General features: G+C 47.2%; 1 protein-coding gene across 3 annotated transcripts in view; it reads left to right on the top strand.

Moving 5' to 3' along the window:
- The first annotated feature begins 12,336 nt into the window (after nucleotides 1-12,336).
- Nucleotides 12,337-24,853, top strand: part of LOC141162590 (zinc-binding protein A33-like) — a 54,653-nt gene continuing 42,136 nt past the window's right edge. For all 3 annotated transcript variants that reach the window (XR_012250789.1, XM_073648847.1, XM_073648848.1), the window contains exon 1: nucleotides 12,337-13,162. Coding sequence is in view for 2 of the 3 variants with exons in the window: in XM_073648847.1 (XP_073504948.1) it covers nucleotides 12,470-13,162 (693 nt within the window). In the remaining variant the exon portion in view is untranslated. The remainder of the gene's footprint in view (nucleotides 13,163-24,853) is intronic.

Here is a 24,853-nt window from a genome sequence, read left to right as displayed (position 1 = left end):
CATATATTTTTTTTGCATGGGCAATCAATAATATATATGACCCCCATTGTGGAACATGTAATGTTGTCGTTAACGGAATGGATTTCCGTGCCTGTTGAGTTGCTGAAATTTGTCCATGCTGATCTTGTCATAAAACATTGTCTACAAACCCCCTTGATCCTGTGACCGATGCGCTCCTTCATTCGTAAGTTTATTGATGACCTTACTGGTAGAAGCAATTTGTAGGCCCAAAAACGGTGCACATCTGTATACAGATTGTGAATGTAAAGGTAAAAAGTCTCCAATAACATTGCCTTGTTTAAGAACGTGCCATTACTTAAAGGCCCCATTGTTAGTGCGGTATTTTGTGATGATGGGCACTTTTTGGATTTGTGCCTGTAAATTCGAAGACTCTGGTGGAGGCCTACTGGTATGGATCAATTGTGACCTCTTAGTATCTTGTACTTCTTTTAAGGAAACTTCTAAGGCATCTGCCTTGTAGCCTTTACTTATAAATTGGCTTTTCAGAAACTGCGCTTCTTCTACATAATCAGTACTTTTTGTACAGTTTCTTCGAATACGGGTAAATTGACCCTTTGGAATATTAATGATGGGAGGTGGCGGCTCGTGATGGGTATGTAGCTGTTTGAATCCACCTCCTTATGGAAGCTTTTTGTGCTCAGTTTGTCTTCATCCACTAGAATTGTTAGGTCCAGGAAATTAATACTTGTGGAACTGATCGTGGGGGTAAAGATTAATTCAAAATTGTTATGGTTTAATTCTGTCAAGAAGTTAGTTAGGGCCTCAGGGGATTCCTTCCAAATGAAAATTATGTTATCAATATAACGATTCCATAGGACCAAACCTTTGTGTATTAGTCCTTGGGTGTATATGGCCGACTCCTCCCGTTTACCTACATATAGGTTGGCATAACTGGGGGAAAATTTGGTCCCCATGGCAGTACCCCATGTTTGCAGATAGAACTTCTGATCATAAAAAAAAATAGTTGTAATAATGAATTGAATACTCTCTCTGATGAATTTCGTCGGCATATGGGGGTTCTTGCCACTTTTTTTCCAAAAAGAACTAGGCTGCTTCACATCCTTTTTCATGTTCTATCGAGTGTGCCAAGAATATATTGTGGTTGCCATGTGACTTTTTCTAGGATTTGAATCACATGATGTGTGTCTTTCAGATAAGTTGGCCGCTGGGGTACACATTCCTGTAGGTGCTGATCAATGTACTTAGAGAGATTGGCAGTAAGACAGTTGATGCCCCGAAATGATGGCTCTGCTTGGTGGATGAACCACATCTTTATGCATTTTTGGTATATTGTAAAAAAATGGTATGCTAGGACTTTTGTTTAGGATAAAAAGGGACTCATTTTTATTGAGAATTCCCTTAAATTTGCCCATATTGATCAACCTAGTTAGCAGGGCTGTGGAGTCGGTAAGCCAAGCCTCCAACTCCAACTCTGACTCCTCAATTTCCATGACACCGACTCCTTCATATACGGCTCATGTTTAAGTGATACATTTACTGTTGCACGGATTCATCTCAGTTAAAAGTCCAGACCCTGTGATCAGGAATAGGACGGACATTTATAGGACATTTCATAACTTTCCCAAATTCTTATGAAAAAATATTCCCCACAAACTGCATTGAACTACTGTAACCCAATTTATTATACAGGGTGGTCCAAAAGTAGGTGGCCAGAAAATAATAACATTTATTTTGATTTATATACAGTGCAGACCAAAAGTTTGGACACACCTTCTCATTTAAAGATTTTTCTGTATTTTCTTGACTATGAAAATTGTACATTCACACTGAAGGCATCAAAACTATGAATTACCACATGTGGAATTATATACTTAACAAAAAAGTGTGAAACAACTGAAAATATGTCTTATATTCTATGTTCCTCAAAGTAGCCACCTTTTGCTTTGATGACTGCTTTGCACACTCTTGGCATTCTCTTGATGAGCTTCAAGAGGTAGTCACCGGAAATGGTCTTCACTTCACAGGTGTGCCCTGTCAGGTTTAATAAGTGGGATTTCTTGCCTAATAAATGGGGTTGGGACCATCAGTTGTGTTGTGCAGAAGTCAGGTGGATACACAGCTGATAGTCCTACTGAATAGACTGTTAGAATTTGTATTATGGCAAGAAAAAAGCAGCTAAGTAAAGAAAAATTAGTGGCCATCATTACTTTAAGAAATGAAGGTCAGTCAGTCCGAAAAATTGGGCAAACTTTAAAAGTGTCCCCAAGTGCAGTTGCAAAAACCATCAAGCGCTACAAAGAAACTGGCTCACATGAGGACCGCCCCAGGAAAGGAAGACCACGAGTCACCTTTGCTTCTGAGGATAAATTAATCCGAGTCACCAGCCTCAGAAACCGCAGGTTAACAGCAGCTCAGATTAGAGACCAGGTCAATGCCACACAGAGTTCTAGCAGCAGACACATCTCTACAACAACTGTTAAGAGGAGACTTTGTGCAGCAGGCCTTCATGGTAAAATAGCTGCTAGGAAACCACTGCTAAGGACAGGCAACAAGCAGAAGAGACTTGTTTGGGCTAAAGAACACAAGGAATGGACATTAGACCAGTGGAAATCTGTGCTTTGGTCTGATGAGTCCAAATTTGAGATCTTTGGTTCCAACCAACGTGTCTTTGTGCGACGCAGAAAAGGTGAACGTATGGACTCTACATGCCTGGTTCCCACCGTGAAGCATGGAGGAGGAGGTGTGATGGTGTGGGGGGGGGCTTTGCTGGTGACACTGTTGGGGATTTATTCAAAATTGAAGGCATACTGAACCAGCATGGCTACCACAGCATCTTGCAGCGGCATGCTATTCCATCCGGTTTGCGTTTAGTTGGACCATCATTTATTTTTCAACAGGACAATGACCCCAAACACACCTCCAGGCTGTGTAAGGGCTATGTGACCAAGAAGGAGAGTGATGGGGTGCTACGCCAGATGACCTGGCCTCCACAGTCACCAGACCTGAACCCAATCCAGATGGTTTGGGGTGAGCTGGACCGCAGAGTGAAGGCAAAAGGGCCAACAAGTGCTAAGCATCTCTGGGAACTCCTTCAAGATTGCTGGAAGACCATTTCCGGTGACTACCTCTTGAAGCTCATCAAGAGAATGCCAAGAGTGTGCAAAGCAGTCATCAAAGCAAAAGGTGGCTACTGTGAAGAACCTAGAATATAAGACATATTTTCAGTTGTTTCACACTTTTTTGTTAAGTATATAATTCCACATGTGGTAATTCATAGTTTTGATGTCTTCAGTGTGAATGTACAATATTCAAAGTCAAGAAAATACAGAAAAATCTCTAAATGAGAAGGTGTGTCCAAACTTTTGGTCTGTACTGTATAAAATTATATTTACTAGCACAAGCATAACATTGACAATTAAATTTTATTCTGAACAATAATACAAAAGCCCTTAAATGTTATCAGCGCAGGGGCTCACACTGTTTTCCATTACAATTTGCAGAGCTTTGAAGTCGCCTCTTTCACGTCAACAAACGTTTTTGCACAAGTCTCTTTGGGTAATAATTTGTTGAAATGATACTTATCTCCTGTGACTGTTCCATCAAAAAATATTGGTCCCAAAACACCAAAACTTGAAATACCCCAAACATTGACACCGGGCTCATTTAGTTGTTGCTCTAATGTGAAATGCATGTTCTCATTATACCAGTAAACACAATTATGTCTGTTAATATGGCCGGATAATGTGAAAGAAGCTTCATCTCTCAACATAATGTTATCGAAAATTACTGAATTTTCTTCAATCGTTAAGCATAATCTCACTAAATTGCAGCCGCCTGTCTGGATCATCCTCCAATAAACCATGAATTAGACGTGGAGGATCAGCTTCCACCCAATAGATTTCAGGATTCGCATGATAGAAGCTCTTGAAATTCCCAATTCCATAGAGGCTCTTCTGAGGACTTTTTTGGACTCTGAACAAATGTTTCAGCAACAAGTTGTTTCTTATCTTCTGTACAGACGGTTTTGGGTCGAGCAGTTTTTGGAGCATTAAGGATTGAGCCGGTGGCATTGAATTTGTCACGAATGCAGTAAATGGTTTGTCTCTTTGGGGCTTGAGAACCAAATGTTTCAACCCAATTTGCTGTAACGGTTTCAGCATTTTGAGATTTCCGATACTCTGTTAAAATCCATTTTCTTTCATCTGTATTTAAATTATTTGCCATTATGTGTTATCTGAATTATCTGAAAAGAAAACAGTTTTGGGGGAGATCTATCTGTGAAAACTAGATCTGTGAAACTGGCTCAGTGGCCCTTAGCAACCAATCAGATTCCACCTCTCATTTTCCAAAGAGTCTGTCAGGAATGAAAAGTGGAATCTGATTGGTTGCTAAGGGCCACTGAGCCAGTTTCACTTTACACCATGTTTGATAAATCTCCCCCTTCATAACCTTATTACACTTTCTGTCCACCCACTTTTGGACCACCCTGTATATTTTAGGAGTTGGAGTCGGTCCATTTTATGCCGACTCCGATTCCGATTCCACCAAAATGGACACTGACTCCGATTCCACGACTCCGACTCCACAGCCCTGCTAGTTAGGTCATTTCAGAAAGGGACAATTGGATTTTTCTTCAGTAGTTTTTAGGTTCTGTTGTCCCCTAGAAGGTGGAGGGATTCTTTATGATACATGTCTGAATCCATTATCACAATTCCGCCTCCTTAGTCTGCTGGGCGGATGATAATTTCATTATTGTGTTGGAGATGGATAATGACCTGTTTCTCTTTAATGGTTAAATTGTATTTATATCATTTTTGGTTCGTGGTTTTCATTTTCCTAATTTCCACCGTGACCCTGTTTTCAAAAGTGGTGAATGCTTTTAGAGTATTCATTTATCGGGTTGAATTTGGACTTAGTGGCCAGTTGTGTGTGAATGAACTCGGACCGTTCGAGTGTCTCAACTTTTCTATAGGTATGAAGTGTTTCTTTAACCGGTTCCCGACCGCCCACTGTAGATAAACGTCGGCGCTTGCTGGGCTCTGTGCAGCGCCGACGTTTAAAAACGGTGGGTGGTCCTGCTAGCGCTGCGGTACCGGTTCAGAGCGATAGCTCTGACATGTGGCATCATGGGGACCTGATTGGATCAGGTCCCCATGATGTTAACCTGTTCCTATCTTCTAGATGCCGCGATCCATAGCGATCGCGGCATTTTAAAGATAGTGACAGCCGATGGTCGGCGATCGGGACCCCCCACATACCTTACCAGCGGCGGGGATCCCGGTGCTGTGACCTCTGACATCATCGAGACCTGATTGGCTCAGGTCTCGATGATGTCAGCGTCCCACCAGCCAATCAGGGAGATCACCAGGGAAGTTTGTTTTAGCAACAAACTTTCCGGGGCGATCTGCCTGATAAATACATTGTTTTTCCTCCGATCTCAGTGAGAGAGCAGAGGAGAAACACTGTGACAAGAGCAGTCAGCCTTGCCACTGTGAAAGAGAAAAATCAAAATCAAAAAAGAAAGTAAGGTTAGGGTTAGTCAGTCTGTCAGATCAGTCAGTCCTGTCAGTCAGTCAGTTCTGTCTGATCAGTCAGTTCTGTCTGATCAGTCAGTTCTGTCTGATCAGTCAGTCCTGTCTGATCAGTCAGTCCTGTCTGATCAGTCAGTCCTGTCAGATCAGTCAGTCCTGTCAGATCAGTCAGTCCTGTCAGTCAGGTCAGATCAGTCAGTCCTGTCAGTCAGTCAGTCCTGTCAGATCAGTCAGTCCTGTCAGATCAGTCAGTCCTGTCAGTCAGTCAGGTCAGATCAGTCAGTCCAGTCAGTCAGTCCTGTCAGATCAGTCAGTCCAGTCCGGTCAGTCCAGTCCAGTCCGGTCAGTCCAGTCCGGTCAGTCCAGTCAAAAAATATAAAAATAAAATGGCCCGTCAGACTTATACCGCAGAGGAGGTGTATGCCCTGCTGTGTTCTGACACTGATGACAGCGCAATCTCAGATGGAGATGTGGATTTTGAGGGCTTTAGTAGCGGCGACACTGAGAGCTCAGAAATGAGCAGTGATTCTGGTCCATCCTCAAGCCCAAGGACCAGTACAGCAATAGGGGCAAATAGCGCTACTGGAGAAACGTCTCCAAATCAGGGAACACTGCCCAGTACAAGCGCTGTCCCTGCTACTAGTGAATTGGCGCACGCCAGTGTACAAGGGGCTTTGCCACATGATCTAGCATTTCCCAGATGGGAGGCTTCGGATTCGGCTGCTCCATTCAGCCCTGATTTCAACGCCACTCCTGGTATAAATGTGGAGGTGGAAGATTTTGGACCAATTCATTTTTTTAATTTGTTTTTTACAGACATCTTGCTAGAGCATATTGTCGTGCAAACAAATTTATACGCGTCCCAATTCATAAGCCAGAATCCCCGATCTTACTATGCTAGGGCAAATTTATGGACACCAACTAATGTCCCGGAAATAAAAAAAAATTTAGGACTTACATTTGCCATGGGGCTTGTTAAAAAACCGAGCATTCGATCCTACTGGTCCAACCACCCTGTTCAAGCCACCCCTATGTTTTCAGTCGTTCTTCCTAGGACCCGTTATGAAATGCTCATGCGGTTTTGGCATTTTAACGACAATAGTCAATGCCTGCCCAGAAATGCCCCAGAACATGACAGGTTATATAAAATTAGACCCATCATTGAAAATTTGTCAGAAAAATTCTTAAGCCTCTACACCCCAACACAAAATATTTCTATAGACGAGTCCCTTGTAAAATTCAAAGGAAGACTGCACCTCAAGCAATTTATCCCATCTAAAAGGGCAAGGTTTGGAATAAAGCTCTATAAAATGTGCGAAAGTTCAACCGGATACACATCCGCTTTCCGCATATATGAGAGGAAAGATAGCCAGCTAAACCCACCAGGATGCCCTACTTATCTGGGGACATCTGGAAAAATTGTTTGGGAGCTGATAAGTCCATTTTTTCAAAAAGGCAACAATCTATATGTGGACAATTATTACACCAGCATACCCCTATTTAAAAGTCTGGTTGAACACAACATCGGGGCTTGTGGGACCATCCGTAAAAACCGTCAGGGGTTTCCACAACCATTGGTCAACCAAAAGGGGCAGTCAGGGGCTGTACGCAACGGAGAGCTTCTTGCCCTGAAATATAGGGATAAGTGGGATATTTTTGTCCTTAGCTCGATCCACACAGATGCCACAAGGGCCACTGTAGAACTAGGATCCACCACTCCGAAGCAAAAACCTGTGTCAGTCATTGACTACAACAAACACATGGGGGGTGTGGACCTTGCAGACCAGGTTCTACAGCCATACCAGGTATCAAGAAAGTCCTATACCTGGTATAAAAAGTTGGTTATTTATTTGTTTCAGGTGGCCACATACAATTCTTTTGTGTTGTACGAAAAAGCAGGAAATTCAGATCCTTTTCTTGATTATCAAGAAAAGGTAATTGAAAATCTTGTCTTTCAAAGTGTTAGCCCCGCTCATCCATTAGAATCTGAGGATGTGAAAAGACTCACTGAGCGACATTTTATTGCACTTATTCCAGCAACGGAAACAAGAAGGAACCCCCAGAAAAGATGTCGTGTATGTACTAAGAGAGGAATGAGGCGTGATACCCGCTACTATTGCCCACAATGCCCATCATTGCCAGCCTTATGCGTCACTGACTGCTTTAAAATCTACCGCACAGAACCACGTTTTTAAACTGTAAAAATGTATCCCAATTTGTCATTCAAACATTTGGTTCATTTAGTGAATGACACATTCGAGTAGAGCTCACTTAATTTCCAGGGGGGGTTCTCCAGAATCTAAACCTTCCATTGCGTGCTTGTTTCTGGAAATCATCCATCGAGTTAAAATGGTCACTAAACCCATAGATGAATTCCCAGAGGGGTGTCATTTCCAAAATGGGGTCACTTCAGGGGGGATTCTTTAGTTATGGTACTTATCGCCTCTGAAAAGTGCCAGAACAGCAGAATCCCCCCTGAAGTGACCCCATTTTGGAAATGACACCTCTCTGGGAATTCATCTATGGGTTTAGTGACCATTTACCTATCTACTTATTTTCCCACCACTAGATTAATTTATACAGAGGAGTAGATTGTAAAATTCGGTCACTTGTTGGGGGTTTCCTCTGTTTAGGCACCTCAGGGGCTCTCCAAATGCAACATGGCGTCCGCTATCCATTCCAGTCAAATTTCCATTCCAAAAGTCAAATGGCGCTCCTTACCTTCAGATCCATGCCGTGCGCCCAAACAGTGGCTTTGCACCACATATGGGGTATCAGCGTGCTCAGATGAAATTGCACAACACATTTTGGGGTCCATTTTTTCTGGCTGCCCTTGTGAAAATTAAAAATTTGAGGCTAAAGTAGCAGTTTTGTGTTAAAAATGTGCTTTTTTATTTTCACACTTCAACATTATAAAATTCTGTGAAGCCCCTGGGGGTTCAAGGTGCTCACCACACATCTAGATAAGTTCCTTGAGGGGTCTAGTTTCCAAAATGGGGTCACTTGTTGGGGGTTTCCTCTGTTTAGGCACCTCAGGGGCTCTCCAAATGCAACATGGCGCCCGCTATCGATTCCAGTCAAATTACCATTCCAAAAGTCAAATGACGCTCCTTACCTTCCGAGCCCTGCCGTGCGCCCAAACAGTGGCTTTGCACCACATATGGGGTATCAGCGTGCTCAGGAGAAATTGCACAACACATTTTGGGGTCCATTTTTTTCTGGCTGCCCTTGTGAAAATTAAAAATTTGAGGTTAAAGTAGCAGTTTTGTGAAAAAAAGTTAAATGTTCATTGCTTTCTTCCACATTCCAAAAATTCCTGTGAAGCACCTGAAGGGTTAATAAAGTTCTTGAATGTGGTTTTGAGCACCTTGAGGGGTGCAGTTTTTAGAATGGTGTCACTTTTGGGTATTTTCTGTCATAAAGACCCCTCAAAGTGACTTCAAATGTGATGTGGTCCCTAAAAAAATGGTTTTGTAAATTTTGTTGTAAAAATGAGAAATCGCTGGTCAACTTTTAACCCTTATAGCTTCCTAACAAAAAAAAATTTTGGTTCCAAAATTGTGCTGATGTAAAGTAGACATGTGGGAAATGTTATTTATTAACTCTTTTGTGTGACCTATCTCTCTGATTTAAGGGCATGAAAATTCAAAGTTTGAAAATTGAAAAATTTTCTAAATTTTTCGCCAAATTTCCGATTTTTTCACAAATAAACGCAAGTGATATCGAAGAAATTTTACCACTACCATGAAGTACAATATGTCACGAAAAAACATTCTCAGAATCAGGGGGATCCGTTGAAGCGTTCCAGAGTAATTACTTCATAAAGTGACAGTGGTCAGAATTGAAAAAATTGGCCCGGTCACGAAGGCGAAAACAAGCTGTGGCGCGAAGTGGTTAAAGCCAGATTTCTTCAGGCCAATAAATAAATCAAATTTATTGGGAGCTGCTGTAGGGGCAAGTTGATATCTGAGGTGCAGTAACATTACCCATTGTGGCTTTGCAGATTGCATACGCACATTTACGGACATTTTTTATATGGAGTAGTCATCTTTTTCAATGTAGTTATGAAATGTGTTATTATGTAATTTAAATATAAATCTATTCGTATTATCCACTCATAGTTAACTTATTGATTAGGCTAGTGGGCTGCTTCTTTTTTATGACCTTTTTTTTTCCTATAGACCTAGATGACTTCTCCACGGACTCTCACACAGGATCAGTTCATCTGCTCCAGCTTCTGCACTTGGTCTCCATTTCTTGTATCCTCACACTCAGGGCGCTTGTGTACATCTTTTCATTTTCAATTTGTGTTTTTATTCTAGGTTTTGTTTTCCTACCAACCAGACAGTGAAAAAGAGCAAACGTTTGGTATCTTTAATGAACGCATTTATTTGATTGAGGGACTTTATTCCACAAACCCGAGTAGGGCATTTTTTTAACTTTTTTTTTTTTTTTTGCTGGCCATTGATCTTGTGAAAAGGGCCAATAGACTAATTTTCCATGTGCTAGGAGTAAAAAAAAAAAAATGGATAGCGCATGTATGTGAACTTGGATGTGTGAATGGGGCCTTATAGTGCCACCACTACATTTAGAGTAAATAAAGCTTCAGTCTCACCATAGAAGAGGCTTCTTAGTACAAGTTATCCGTTAATTGCCGAGACCGGGAATTGAGAAATGTAAAAGAAAAAATCCTTGGCATTCTCTACGATCAGGGGGAGAAGAATTTTTTTTCAACTTCTCCCATGTCATGGATCATCCGGAAGGAAAGATCCAGTTTAAGCATGGGTGGGTGCTTCCATTGTCATCTCTGTCTTTATTTCCTCTTGTTCCCTGAAAGATCTGATCCCATACACATAAACATTATTATCTGTAACACTGGCACATATACATATCTTCTGGTATTCACACTCAGGGTACATTGACATAAACTTATTTTTTGATGGGAGGGACCAAAAATGAAGCAGTTGTAGCCTACTTGTAAAAAAAAAAATAAATCCACATCTGAAGAAGAGTCGCAGCAAGTAGTTGACTAGTGCACGTGAATGAGCTCCTGCCCCCGTCTGCAGGACAGGCTAGCACAAAGAGACCTTCACGTTTGCAATTTACAAACATGACTGGTTTGCAAAGTTCATGGCTGGTCTAAACTTAATCCTATAGAAAATCCAGCAGAAACAATAAAAAAAAAATCATGAGTCCCCTACAATGCTGACGAGATTTCTTAGAGCTTGCTTTAAAAAAAATGTCTTTTTCTCGCCACTCTTCCATAAAGACCAGATTCGTGGATTACAAGACTAATAGTTGTCCTGTGGACAGATTCCCCCCCCCCCCCTGAGCTGTGGATCCGCAGCTCCTCCAGTGACCATGGGCCTCTTGGCTGCTTCTAGTGCTCTCCTTGCTTGGGATGTCAGGTTAGGTGGACGGCCATGTCTTGGTAGGTTTGCAGTTCTGCCATACTCCTTCCTTGTTTGTATGATGGATTGATGCTCAGTGAGATGTTCAGAGCTTGGGCTATTTTTTTTATAACCTAACCATGCTTTCCTCTTCTCCACACCTTTATCCCTGACCTGTCTGGTGAGCTCCTTGGTTTTCTGCTTTATCCCTGACCTGTCTGGTGGGGCTCCTTGGTTTTCAGCTTTATCCCTGACCTGTCTGCCGAGCTCCTTGGTTTTCTGCTTTATCCCTGACCTGTCTGGTGGGCTCCTTGGTTTTCTGCTTTATCCCTGACCTGTCTGCTGAGCTCCTTGGTTTTCATGATGCTGTTTGATCCCTAATGACCTCACACAAACCTCTGAAGCCTTCACAGAACAGCTGTAGTTATACTGAGAAGAAATCGCACCAAGGTGGACATGGTGTACTAATTATGTGACTTCAAGAGGCGATTGGTCACTAAGGATTTTATTTAGGGGTATCAGACTACAGGGGGGCTGAATACAAATGCACCTCGCAATTATCAGATTTATATTTTTTTTAAATATTTAGAAAACCTTGTATCATTTTGTGGGGGTCGTGACGACAAATCACTCGTCCTCCAGTCACTCCAAATTCAAACTATGAGCATGGGTCAACCATTCAAAGAATGAGTCAGACAACAAGCTGGTTCAAACTCAGAGCACGCTCAAAAGACTACTACAGACAACGTTCTCAGCAATGTTCTGTATTTATTTTTTACATGCACAAATCTAAATACACTACATAATGGGAGGGAAAAGGGGTTGTCCGGAGCGGGGTAAGCCATGAGAGTCCAGTGTCTAGCCACTCCTGATTGGTCCACATCTCCTTATCTCAGTCTCTGGGCAGATATTGCAGCCGTCAGCTTATAATCTTGTTTCGTTTCTCTGGAATGAGTCTTGGCAACACTGGAACTGTCTTAGTTTAAGTTTCGATTTAAGTAATACGTAGCAAGGAAAGCTTATTGTTATAAGACACAAAATGGTGGTTAGTACATTAGCAAAAAAGCGTATAAAAATTACAAAAAATATAAAAGTTACAAATATATATATTCTCTTTTACCCCGACAATTTCCTTTCACAAATACTTGCTACTTAGTGTCGATATCACATAAAATCCCAATAAAATAATTTAAGTTTGTGGGTGTAACATGAAAAAAAAAATGTGGAAAAGTTCACAGGGTGTGAATACTTTTTCTAGGCACTATACACTCCAATAATTTACAATCTTCGTTTCATCCCATTGAATTTCTTTACCTTAACTTTGTGGTTGTAATTATAATCTCTGAATTACTGGGAAGTCGTAGGCATCTGGTTCGCCCAGTCGTTTGCCCTTTGTCTTATAGAGTGAGCCTGTTTTTGTTGCTTTTTTGGGAACTGATCTTGTCGAGTTTCATTCCTGCACCAGGGAGCGTCTGCTCAGAACAAAACAGAAAGTAAGAGAATCACAAGACTTGGTTTTACTTAATACTTTGCTTTATACTTCACTTGGTAAGACATTGATCTGCCATGGCCAAGAAGAACATAGGAAATATGGCGGACGACCTCAACTGTCCGATCTGCCACCAGGTGTTCAAGGATCCAGTCGTTCTCCAGTCATGTGGCCACAACTTCTGTCGCACTTGCCTACAAGGGCAATGGGGAGACGCGGAAGGTCAGGATAAAAAATGTCCTATATGTAAGGAGTCATTACCTGCTGACATGTTCACCTTCAACATTGCGTTGGTGGAAAAGGTTAAAGAACCAGAAAATAAAGAAATGGTAAGACAAATAATGTTGGATCCTCAAGACATCTCCGACCAACTCATCTGCAGCCTCTGCAACAAAACTTTCCGAGATCCAGTTTTCCTGAAGACATGTCGGCACAACTTTTGTCACGAATGTGTGCAAAAGAGATCAACAGCTACAGATCAGGGGGAGATAGAGTGCCCCATATGTAAGCAAAAATGCCCCAGGGATGGCTATGCTTACAACAGAGTCCTGGCCAACCTGTTAGAGAGGATCAATCGTCCAGTAAATCGGGAAGAAGGGCAAGAAGAAAAACAAGCAAGTGATCCAGTGCATAAATGTGAGGCGCACAAGGAGAGGATCACTCTTTTTTGCCTAGATGATGAGACCCTGTGTTGCTTGGTGTGCAGAGACTCCTTCCAACACCAAAGTCACAAGCTGCTTCCACTGACCGACGCGTCAAATGTGATACAGGTAAGAAAAGCCCCAGAATGTGCCGCGAGCCCAAGAATGGCGCCAAAGGTCGATTTATAGCATCGCACGGTTACGTGACCAAAAAGATTTTAGGCAATGGGGCAGGTCACATTAGTGAAAGGTCCCATATACACGCTGTATATACCACTGCCCACCAGAGCCCAGACGCTGTATATACCACTGCCCACCAGAGCCCAGACACTGTATATACCACTGACCACCAGAGCCCAGACACTGTATATATACCACTGACCACCAGAGCCCAGACACGGTATATACCACTGCCCACCAGAGCCCAGACACTGTATATATACCACTGACCACCAGAGCCCAGACACTGTATATACCACTGACCACCAGAACCCAGACACTGTATATACCACTGCCCACCAGAGCCCTGACACTGTATATACCACTGACCACCAGAGCCCAGACACTGTATATACCACTGCCCACCAGAGCCCAGACACTGTATATATACCACTGACCACCAGAGCCCAGACACTGTATATATACCACTGACCACCAGAGCCCAGACGCTGTATATACCACTGCCCACCAGAGCCCAGACACTGTATATACCACTGCCCACCAGAGCCCAGACACTGTATATACCACTGCCCACCAGAGCCCAGACACTGTATATACCACTGCCCACCAGAGCCCAGACACTGTATATATACCACTGACCAGAGCCCAGACACTGTATATACCACTGACCACCAGAGCCCTGACACTGTATATACCACTGACCACCAGAGCCCAGACGCTGTATATATACCACTGACCACCAGAACCCAGACGCTGTATATATACCACTGACCACCAGAGCCCTGACACTGTATATATACCACTGCCCACCAGAGCCCAGACACTGTATATACCACTGCCCACCAGAGCTCAGACACTGTATATATACCACTGCCCCCCAGAGCCCAGACACTGTATATACCACTGCCCACCAGAGCTCAGACACTGTATATATACCACTGCCCCCCAGAGCCCAGACACTGTATATACCACTGCCCACCAGAGCCTAGATACTGTATATACCACTGCCCACCAGAGCCCCGACACTGTATATACCACTGCCCACCAGAGCCTAGATACTGTATATACCACTGCCCACCAGAGCCCAGACGCTGTATATACCACTGCCCACCAGAGCCCTGACACTGTATATACCACTGCTCACCAGAGCCCAGACGCTGTATATATACCACTGCCCACCAGAGCCCAGACACTGTATATATACCACTGCCCACCAGAGCCCAGACGCTGTATATATACCACTGCCCACCAGAACCCAGACAGTGTATATACCACTGACCACCAGAGCCCAGACACTGTATATACCACTGCCCACCAGAGCCCAGACACTGTATATATACCACTGCCCACCAGAGCCCAGACACTGTATATATACCACTGCCCACCAGAGCCCAGACGCTGTATATATACCACTGCCCACCAGAACCCAGACAGTGTATATACCACTGACCACCAGAGCCCAGACACTGTATATACCACTGACCACCAGAGCCCAGACACTGTATATACCACTGCCCACCAGAGCCCAGACACTGTATATACCACTGCCCACCAGAGCCCAGACACTGTATATATACCACTGCCCACCAGAGCCCAGACGCTGTATATATACCACTGCCCACCAGAGCCCAGACGCTGTATATATACCACTGCCCACCAGAACCCAGACAGTGTATATACCACTGACCACCAGAGCCCAGACACTGTATATACCACTGCCCACCAGAGCCCAGACACTGTATATACCACTGCCCACCAGAGCCTAGACACTGTGTATATACCACTGACCACCAGAGCCCAGACACTGTATATACCACTGCCCACCAGAGCCCAGACACTGTATATACCAATGCCCACCAGAGCCCAGACACTGTATATATACCACTGACCACCAGAGCCCAGACACTGTATATACCACTGCCCACCAGAGCCCAGACGCTGTATATATACCACTGCCCACCAGAGCACTGACACTGTATATACCACTGCCCACCAGAGCCCAGACACTATATATACCACTGCCCACCAGAGCCCAGACACTGTATATATACCACTGCCCACCAGAGCCCAGACACTGTATATACCACTGCCCACCAGAGCCCAGACACTGTATATATACCACTGCCCACCAGAGCCCAGACGCTGTATATATACCACTGCCCACCAGAGCCCTGACACTGTATATACCACTGCCCACCAGAGCCCAGACACTGTATATACCACTGCCCACCAGAGCCCTGACACTGTATATACCACTGACCACCAGAGCACAGAAGCTGTATATACCACTGCCCACCAGAGCCCAGACACTGTATATATACCACTGCCCAGCAGAGCCCTGACACTGTATATACCACTGACAACCAGAGCCCAGACACTGTATATACCACTGCCCACCAGAGCCCAGACACTGTATATACCACTGCCCACAAGAGCCCTGACACTGTATATATACCACTGCCCACCAGAGCCCAGACACTGTATATATACCACTGCCCACCAGAGCCCAGACACTGTATATACCACTGCCCACCAGAGCCCAGACACTGTATATACCACTGCCCACCAGAGCCCAGATACTGTATATACCACTGCCCACCAGAGCCCAGACCCTGTATATACCACTGACCACCAGAGCCCAGACACTGTATATACCACTGCCCACCAGAGCCCAGACACTGTATATACCACTGCCCACCAGAGCCCAGACACTGTATATACCACTGCCCACCAGAGCCCAGACGCTGTATATACCACTGCCCAACAGAGCCCAGACACTGTATATACCACTGCCCACCAGAGCCCAGACACTGTATATACCACTGCCCACCAGAGCCCAGACACTGTATATACCACTGACCACCAGAGCCCAGACACTGTATATACCACTGCCCACCAGAGCCCAGACATTGTATATATACCACTGCCCACCAGAGCCCAGACACTGTATATACCACTGCCCACCAGAGCCCAGACACTGTATATACCACTGACCACCAGAGCCCAGACACTGTATATACCACTGCCCACCAGAGCCCAGACACTGTATATACCACTGCCCACCAGAGCCCTGACACTGTATATATACCACTGCCCACCAGAGCCCAGACACTGTATATACCACTGCCCACCAGAGCCTAGACACTGTGTATATACCACTGACCACCAGAGCCCTGACACTGTATATACCACTGACCACCAGAGCCCAGACGCTGTATATATACCACTGACCACCAGAGCCCAGACGCTGTATATATACCACTGACCACCAGAGCCCAGACGCTGTATATACCACTGACCACCAGAGCCCAGACACTGTATATATACCACTGACCACCAGAGCCCAGACGCTGTATATACCACTGACCACCAGAGCCCAGACACTGTATATACCACTGACCACCAGAGCCCAGACGCTGTATATATACCACTGACCACCAGAGCCCAGACGCTGTATATATACCACTGACCACCAGAGCCCTGACACTGTATATACCACTGACCACCAGAGCCCAGACGCTGTATATACCACTGACCACCAGAGCCCAGACACTGTATATACCACTGACCACCAGAGCCCAGACGCTGTATATACCACTGACCACCAGAGCCCAGACACTGTATATACCACTGACCACCAGAGCCCAGACGCTGTATATATACCACTGACCACCAGAGCCCAGACGCTGTATATATACCACTGACCACCAGAGCCCTGACACTGTATATATACCACTGCCCACCAGAGCCCAGACACTGTATATACCACTGCCCACCAGAGCTCAGACACTGTATATATACCACTGCCCCCCAGAGCCCTGACACTGTATATACCACTGCCCACCAGAGCCTAGATACTGTATATACCACTGCCCACCAGAGCCCTAACACTGTATATACCACTGCCCACCAGAGCCTAGATACTGTATATACCACTGCCCACCAGAGCCCTAACACTGTATATACCACTGACCACCAGAGCCCAGACGCTGTATATATACCACTGACCACCAGAGCCCTGACACTGTATATATACCACTGCCCACCAGAGCCCAGACACTGTATATACCACTGCCCACCAGAGCTCAGACACTGTATATATACCACTGCCCCCCAGAGCCCAGACACTGTATATACCACTGCCCACCAGAGCCTAGATACTGTATATACCACTGCCCACCAGAGCCCTAACACTGTATATACCACTGCCCACCAGAGCCTAGATACTGTATATACCACTGCCCACCAGAGCCCAGACGCTGTATATACCACTGCCCACCAGAGCCCAGACGCTGTATATACCACTGCCCACCAGAGCCCTGACACTGTATATACCACTGCCCACCAGAGCCCAGACGCTGTATATACCACTGCCCACCAGAGCCCTGACACTGTATATACCACTGCTCACCAGAGCCCAGACGCTGTATATATACCACTGCCCACCAGAACCCAGACACTGTATATACCACTGCCCACCAGAGCCCAGACACTGTATATATACCACTGCCCACCAGAGCCCAGACACTGTATATATACCACTGCCCACCAGAGCCCAGACGCTGTATATATACCACTGCCCACCAGAACCCAGACAGTGTATATACCACTGACCACCAGAGCCCAGACACTGTATATACCACTGCCCACTAGAGCCCAGACACTGTATATACCACTGCCCACCAGAGCCCAGACACTGTATATACCACTGCCCACCAGAGCCCAGACACTGTATATACCACTGCCCACCAGAGCCCAGACACTGTATATACCACTGCCCACCAGAGCCCAGACACTGTATATATACCACTGCCCACCAGAGCCCAGACACTGTATATATACCACTGACCACCAGAGCCCAGACACCGTATATACCACTGCCCACCAGAGCCCAGACACTGTATATACCACTGCCCACCAGAGCCCAGACACTGTATATATACCACTGCCCACCAGAGCCCAGACACTGTGTATATACCACTGACCACCAGAGCCCAGACACCGTATATACCACTGCCCACCAGAGCCCAGACACTGTATATACCACTGCCCACCAGAGCCCAGACACTGTATATATACCACTGCCCACCAGAGCCCAGACACTGTATATATACCACTGCCCACCAGAGCCCAGACACTGTGTATATACCACTGACCACCAGAGCCCAGACACCGTATATACCACTGCCCACCAGAGCCCAGACACTGTATATACCACTGCCCACCAGAGCCCAGACACTGTATATATACCACTGCCCACCAGAGCCCAGACGCTGTATATATACCACTGCCCACCAGAGCCCTGACACTGTATATACCACTGCCCACCAGAGCCCAGACACTGTATATACCACTGCCCACCAGAGCCCAGACACTGTATATACCACTGACCGCCAGAGCCCAGACACTGTATATACCACTGCCCACCAGAGCCCAGACACTGTATATATACCACTGCCCACCAGAGCCCAGACGCTGTATATATACCACTGCCCACCAGAGCCCAGACACTGTATATACCACTGCCCACCAGAGCCCTGACACTGTATATACCACTGACCACCAGAGCACAGAAGCTGTATATACCACTGCCCACCAGAGCCCAGACACTGTATATACCACTGCCCACCAGAGCCCAGACACTGTATATACCACTGACAACCAGAGCCCAGACACTGTATATACCACTGCCCACCAGAGCCCAGACACTGTATATACCACTGCCCACAAGAGCCCTGACACTGTATATATACCACTGCCCACCAGAGCCCAGACACTGTATATACCACTGCCCACCAGAGCCCAGACACTGTATATACCACTGCCCACCAGAGCCCAGACACTGTATATACCACTGCCCACCAGAGCCCAGATACTGTATATACCACTGCCCACCAGAGCCCAGACCCTGTATATACCACTGACCACCAGAGCCCAGACACTGTATATACCACTGCCCACCAGAGCCCAGACACTGTATATACCACTGCCCACCAGAGCCCAGACGCTGTATATACCACTGCCCACCAGAGCCCAGACACTGTATATACCACTGCCCACCAGAGCCCAGACACTGTATATACCACTGCCCACCAGAGCCCAGACACTGTATATACCACTGACCACCAGAGCCCAGACACTGTATATACCACTGCCCACCAGAGCCCAGACACTGTATATACCACTGCCCACCAGAGCCCAGACACTGTATATACCACTGCCCACCAGAGCCCAGACATTGTATATACCACTGCCCACCAGAGCCCAGACACTGTATATACCACTGCCCACCAGAGCCCAGACACTGTATATATACCACTGCCCACCAGAGCTCAGACACTGTATATACCACTGCCCACCAGAGCCCAGACACTGTATATATACCACTGCCCACCAGAGCCCAGACACTGTATATACAACTGACCACCAGAGCTCAGACACTGTATATACCACTGCCCACCAGAGCCCAGACACTGTATATACCACTGCCCACCAGAGCCCAGACACTGTATATATACCACTGCCCACCAGAGCTCAGACACTGTATATACCACTGCCCACCAGAGCCCAGACACTGTATATATACCACTGCCCACCAGAGCCCAGACACTGTATATACAACTGACCACCAGAGCTCAGACACTGTATATACCACTGCCCACCAGAGCCTAGATACTGTATATACCACTGCCCACCAGAGCCCAGACACTGTATATATACCACTGCCCACCAGAGCCTAGATACTGTATATACCACTGACCACCAGAGCCCAGACACTGTATATACCACTGCCCACCAGAGCCTAGACACTGTATATACCACTGCTCACCAGAGCCCAGACACTATATATACCACTGCCCACCAGAGCCCAGACGCTGTATATACCACTGCCCACCAGAGCCCAGACACTGTATATACCATTGCCCACCAGAGCCCAGACACTGTATATACCACTGACCACCAGAGCACAGACACTGTATATACCACTGACCACCAGAGCCCAGAAACTGTATATACCACTGCCCACCAGAGCCCAGACGCTGTACATACCACTGACCACCAGAACCCAGACACTGTATATACCACTGCCCACCAGAGCCCAGACACTGTATATATACCACTGCCCACCAGAGCCCAGACACTGTATATATACCACTGCCCACCAGAGCCCTGACACTGTATATACCACTGACCACCAGAGCCCTGACACTGTATATACCACTGACCACCAGAGCCCAGACGCTGTATATATACCACTGCCCACCAGAGGCCAGACGCTGTATATATACCACTGCCCACCAGAGTCCAGACACTGTATATACCACTGACCACCAGAGCACAGAAGCTGTATATACCACTGACCACCAGAGCCCAGACACTGTATATATACCACTGCCCACCAGAGCCCAGACACTGTATATACCACTGCCCACCAGAGCCCAGACACTGTATATACCACTGCCCACCAGAGCCCAGACGCTGTATATACCACTGCCCACCAGAGCCCAGACACTGTATATACCACTGACCACCAGAGCCCAGACACTGTATATACCACTGACCACCAGAGCCCAGACACTGTATATACCACTGCCCACCAGAACCCAGACGCTGTACATACCACTGACCACCAGAACCCAGACACTGTATATATACCACTGACCACCAGAGCCCAGACGCTGTATATATACCATTGCCCACCAGAGGCCAGACACTGTATATACCACTGCCCACCAGAGCCCAGACACTGTATATACCACTGCCCACCAGAGCCCAGACACTGTATATACCACTGCCCACCAGAGCCCAGACACTGTATATACCACTGCCCACCAGAGCCCAGACACTGTATATACCACTGCCCACCAGAGCCTAGACACTGTGTATATACCACTGCCCACCAGAGCCCAGACACTGTATATACCACTGCCCACCAGAGCCCAGACACTGTATATACCACTGACCACCAGAGCCCAGACACTGTATATACCACTGACCACCAGAGCCCAGACACTGTATATACCACTGCCCACCAGAGCCCAGACGCTCTATATACCACTGCCCACCAGAGCCCAGACACTGAATATACCACTGCCCACCAGAGCCCAGACACTGTATATACCACTGACCACCAGAGCCCAGACACTGTATATGTGGCACCCCAGGGGTCTGGTTTCCACAGTAACAGCAATGTTATGTCTGAGAGCAGGTGGGAGGTCTCTTGGTCAGGAATCCTATGCATGCCACACCTCCTGCCCAGTCCTGGGAGGGGAAGAACTTCCCCTGTATAAACCTGGGGCTGAGGCAGGGTTAGAGAGTTGAGAGGGAGAGTTCAGCCAGGAGGGCTGACAGGGAGCTGTGGCTCCGGCTGGGCCCAGCTCCTGGGCCATGCCAGAAGTAGAGAAGAGAAGCAGCATAGGAAGAAACAACAGGAGCTCTGTGGGAGCAGTGTTACAAAGAGTCAGGGGCTGGCAGCTGCAGAGCTCGCCCTGACTGAGAAGATTTCTTACCGGACCCGGAGTCCGAGGCTGTGGGGACTAACTCCTACCCAGCAGCAGAATCCGTCAGGCAGGGGATTTCAGGTCCTCTGGCCAAGAAACCCGAAGGCACGGTCACACGCATGGGACCAGCACCGCCGTCGTGGAGCGGAAGCTACTAGAAGGCCCCGAGTCACCGGCCATACGGGTGAGCACCACACGGTACACTCAGGGACGTGGGCTACTTATACCCGCCTCTAGCAAGGTAGCCAGAAGAGTATCGTTAGTTTGGGAGGCCTACAACTCCGCCTGGCCAGGGGAGATCCCATCTGCTCAAGGACTGACCAGGCCCCAACCGCTAGCCAGTACTCCGGGAGGGTCTATCTTTGTCACCAGTAAAGACCCTGAACTACACCGCATCGTCTCTGAGTGGTTCCTGCTACCCTCATCATCCACGTCGGCTGCCCTGAGGCCATACCCCTCCCGTTGGGGGTTATACCATCCACGCTGCACCATCCTTCCACCGGCCTCAGCGGTCTGCCCTGCAGCGGCAGCTCCATAGCTGCATTCAACGGGTGGCGTAGTCGTCCATCATCTACCGCTGATACAGCGCCACTTAGTCTGACTCCCTGGGCACGGACCGGATCACCGCCACGAGACTACAACCCTCAAGAGATCCGGCTCCGGGTAAGCTCCCGCGTGCGCAACGCAGCGCGACACAGGCCCAGGGGTGCGTCATATATACCACTGCCCACCAGAGCCCAGACACTGAATATACCACTGCCCACCAGAGCCCAGACACTGAATATACCACTGCCCACCAGAGCCCAGACACTGTATATATACCACTGCTCACCAGAACCCAGACGCTGTATATACCACTGCCCACCAGAGCCCTGACACTGTATATACCACTGCCCACCAGAGCCCAGACGCTGTATATACCACTGCCCACCAGAGCCCAGACACTGTATATATACCACTGCCCACCAGAGCCCAGACACTGTATATATACCACTGCCCACCAGAGCCCAGACACTGTATATATACCACTGCCCACCAGATCCCAGACGCTGTATATACCACTGCCCACCAGAGCCCAGACGCTGTATATACCACTGACCACCAGAGCCCAGACACTGTATATACCACTGCCCACCAGAGCCCTGACACTGTATATACCACTGCCCACCAGAGCCCAGACACTGTATATATACCACTGACCACCAGAGCCCAGATGCTGTATATACCACTGACCACCAGAGCTCAGACACTGTATATACCACTGACCACCAGAGCCCAGACACTGTATATACCACTGCCCACCAGAGCCCAGACACTGTATATACCACTGCCCACCAGAGCCCAGACACTGTATATACCACTGCCCATGAGAGCCCAGACACTGTATATATACCACTGCCCACCAGAGCCCAGACGCTGTATATATACCACTGCCCACCAGAGCCCAGACACTGTATATATAACACTGCCCACCAGAGCCCTGACACTGTATATACCACTGACCACCAGAGCCCAGACACTGTATATATACCACTGACCACCAGAGCCCAGATGCTGTATATACCACTGACCACCAGAGCCCAGACACTGTATATACCACTGACCACCAGAGCCCAGACACTGTATATATACCACTGACCACCAGAGCCCAAACACTGTATATACCACTGACCACCAGAGCCCTGACACTGTATATACCACTGCCCAACAGAGCCCAGACACTGTATATACCACTGACCACCAGAGCCCAGACACTGTATATATACCACTGACCACCAGAGCCCAGACACTGTATATATACCACTGCCCACCAGAGCCCTGACACTGTATATACCACTGACCACCAGAGCCCAGACACTGTATATATACCACTGACCACCAGAGCCCAGACACTGTATATATACCACTGCCCACCAGAGCCCTGACACTGTATATACCACTGACCACCAGAGCCCAGACTCTGTATATACCACTGCCCACCAGAGCCCAGACCCTGTATATATACCACTGCCCACCAGAGCCCAGACACTGTATATATACCACTGCCCACCAGAGCCCAGACACTGTATATATACCACTGACCACCAGAGCCCAGACACTGTATATATACCACTGCCCACCAGAGCCCAGACACTGTATAAATACCACTGCCCACCAGAGCCCAGACGCTGTATATACCACTGCCCACCAGAGCCCAGACACTGTATATACCACTGCCCACCAGAGCCCAGACACTGTATATACCACTGACCACCAGAGCCCAGATACTGTATATACCACTGACCACCAGAACCCAGACACTGTATATATACCACTGACCACCAGAGCCCAGACGCTGTATATATACCACTGCCCACCAGAGGCCAGACGCTGTATATATACCACTGCCCACCAGAGTCCAGACACTGTATATACCACTGACCACCAGAGCACAGAAGCTGTATATACCACTGACCACCAGAGCCCAGACACTGTATATATACCACTGCCCACCAGAGCCCAGACACTGTATATACCACTGCCCACCAGAGCCCAGACGCTGTATATACCACTGCCCACCAGAGCCCAGACACTGTATATACCACTGACCACCAGAGCCCAGACACTGTATATACCACTGACCACCAGAGCCCAGACACTGTATATACCACTGCCCACCAGAGCCCAGACGCTGTACATACCACTGACCACCAGAACCCAGACACTGTATATATACCACTGACCACCAGAGCCCAGACGCTGTATATATACCACTGCCCACCAGAGGCCAGACACTGTATATACCACTGCCCACCAGAGCCCAGACACTGTATATACCACTGCCCACCAGAGCCCAGACACTGTATATACCACTGCCCACCAGAGCCCAGACACTGTATATACCACTGCCCACCAGAGCCCAGACACTGTATATACCACTGCCCACCAGAGCCCAGACACTGTATATACCACTGCCCACCAGAGCCTAGACACTGTGTATATACCACTGCCCACCAGAGCCCAGACACTGTATATACCACTGCCCACCAGAGCCCAGACACTGTATATACCACTGACCACCAGAGCCCAGACACTGTATATACCACTGACCACCAGAGCCCAGACACTGTATATACCACTGCCCACCAGAGCCCAGACG

Source organism: Phyllobates terribilis, unplaced genomic scaffold (assembly GCF_046119375.1).
Source record: "Phyllobates terribilis strain yellow unplaced genomic scaffold, ASM4611937v1 Scaffold_9__5_contigs__length_417890890, whole genome shotgun sequence".
Lineage (NCBI taxonomy): Eukaryota > Metazoa > Chordata > Amphibia > Anura > Dendrobatidae > Phyllobates > Phyllobates terribilis.
This window is presented reverse-complemented; position numbering and strand designations above follow the sequence as displayed.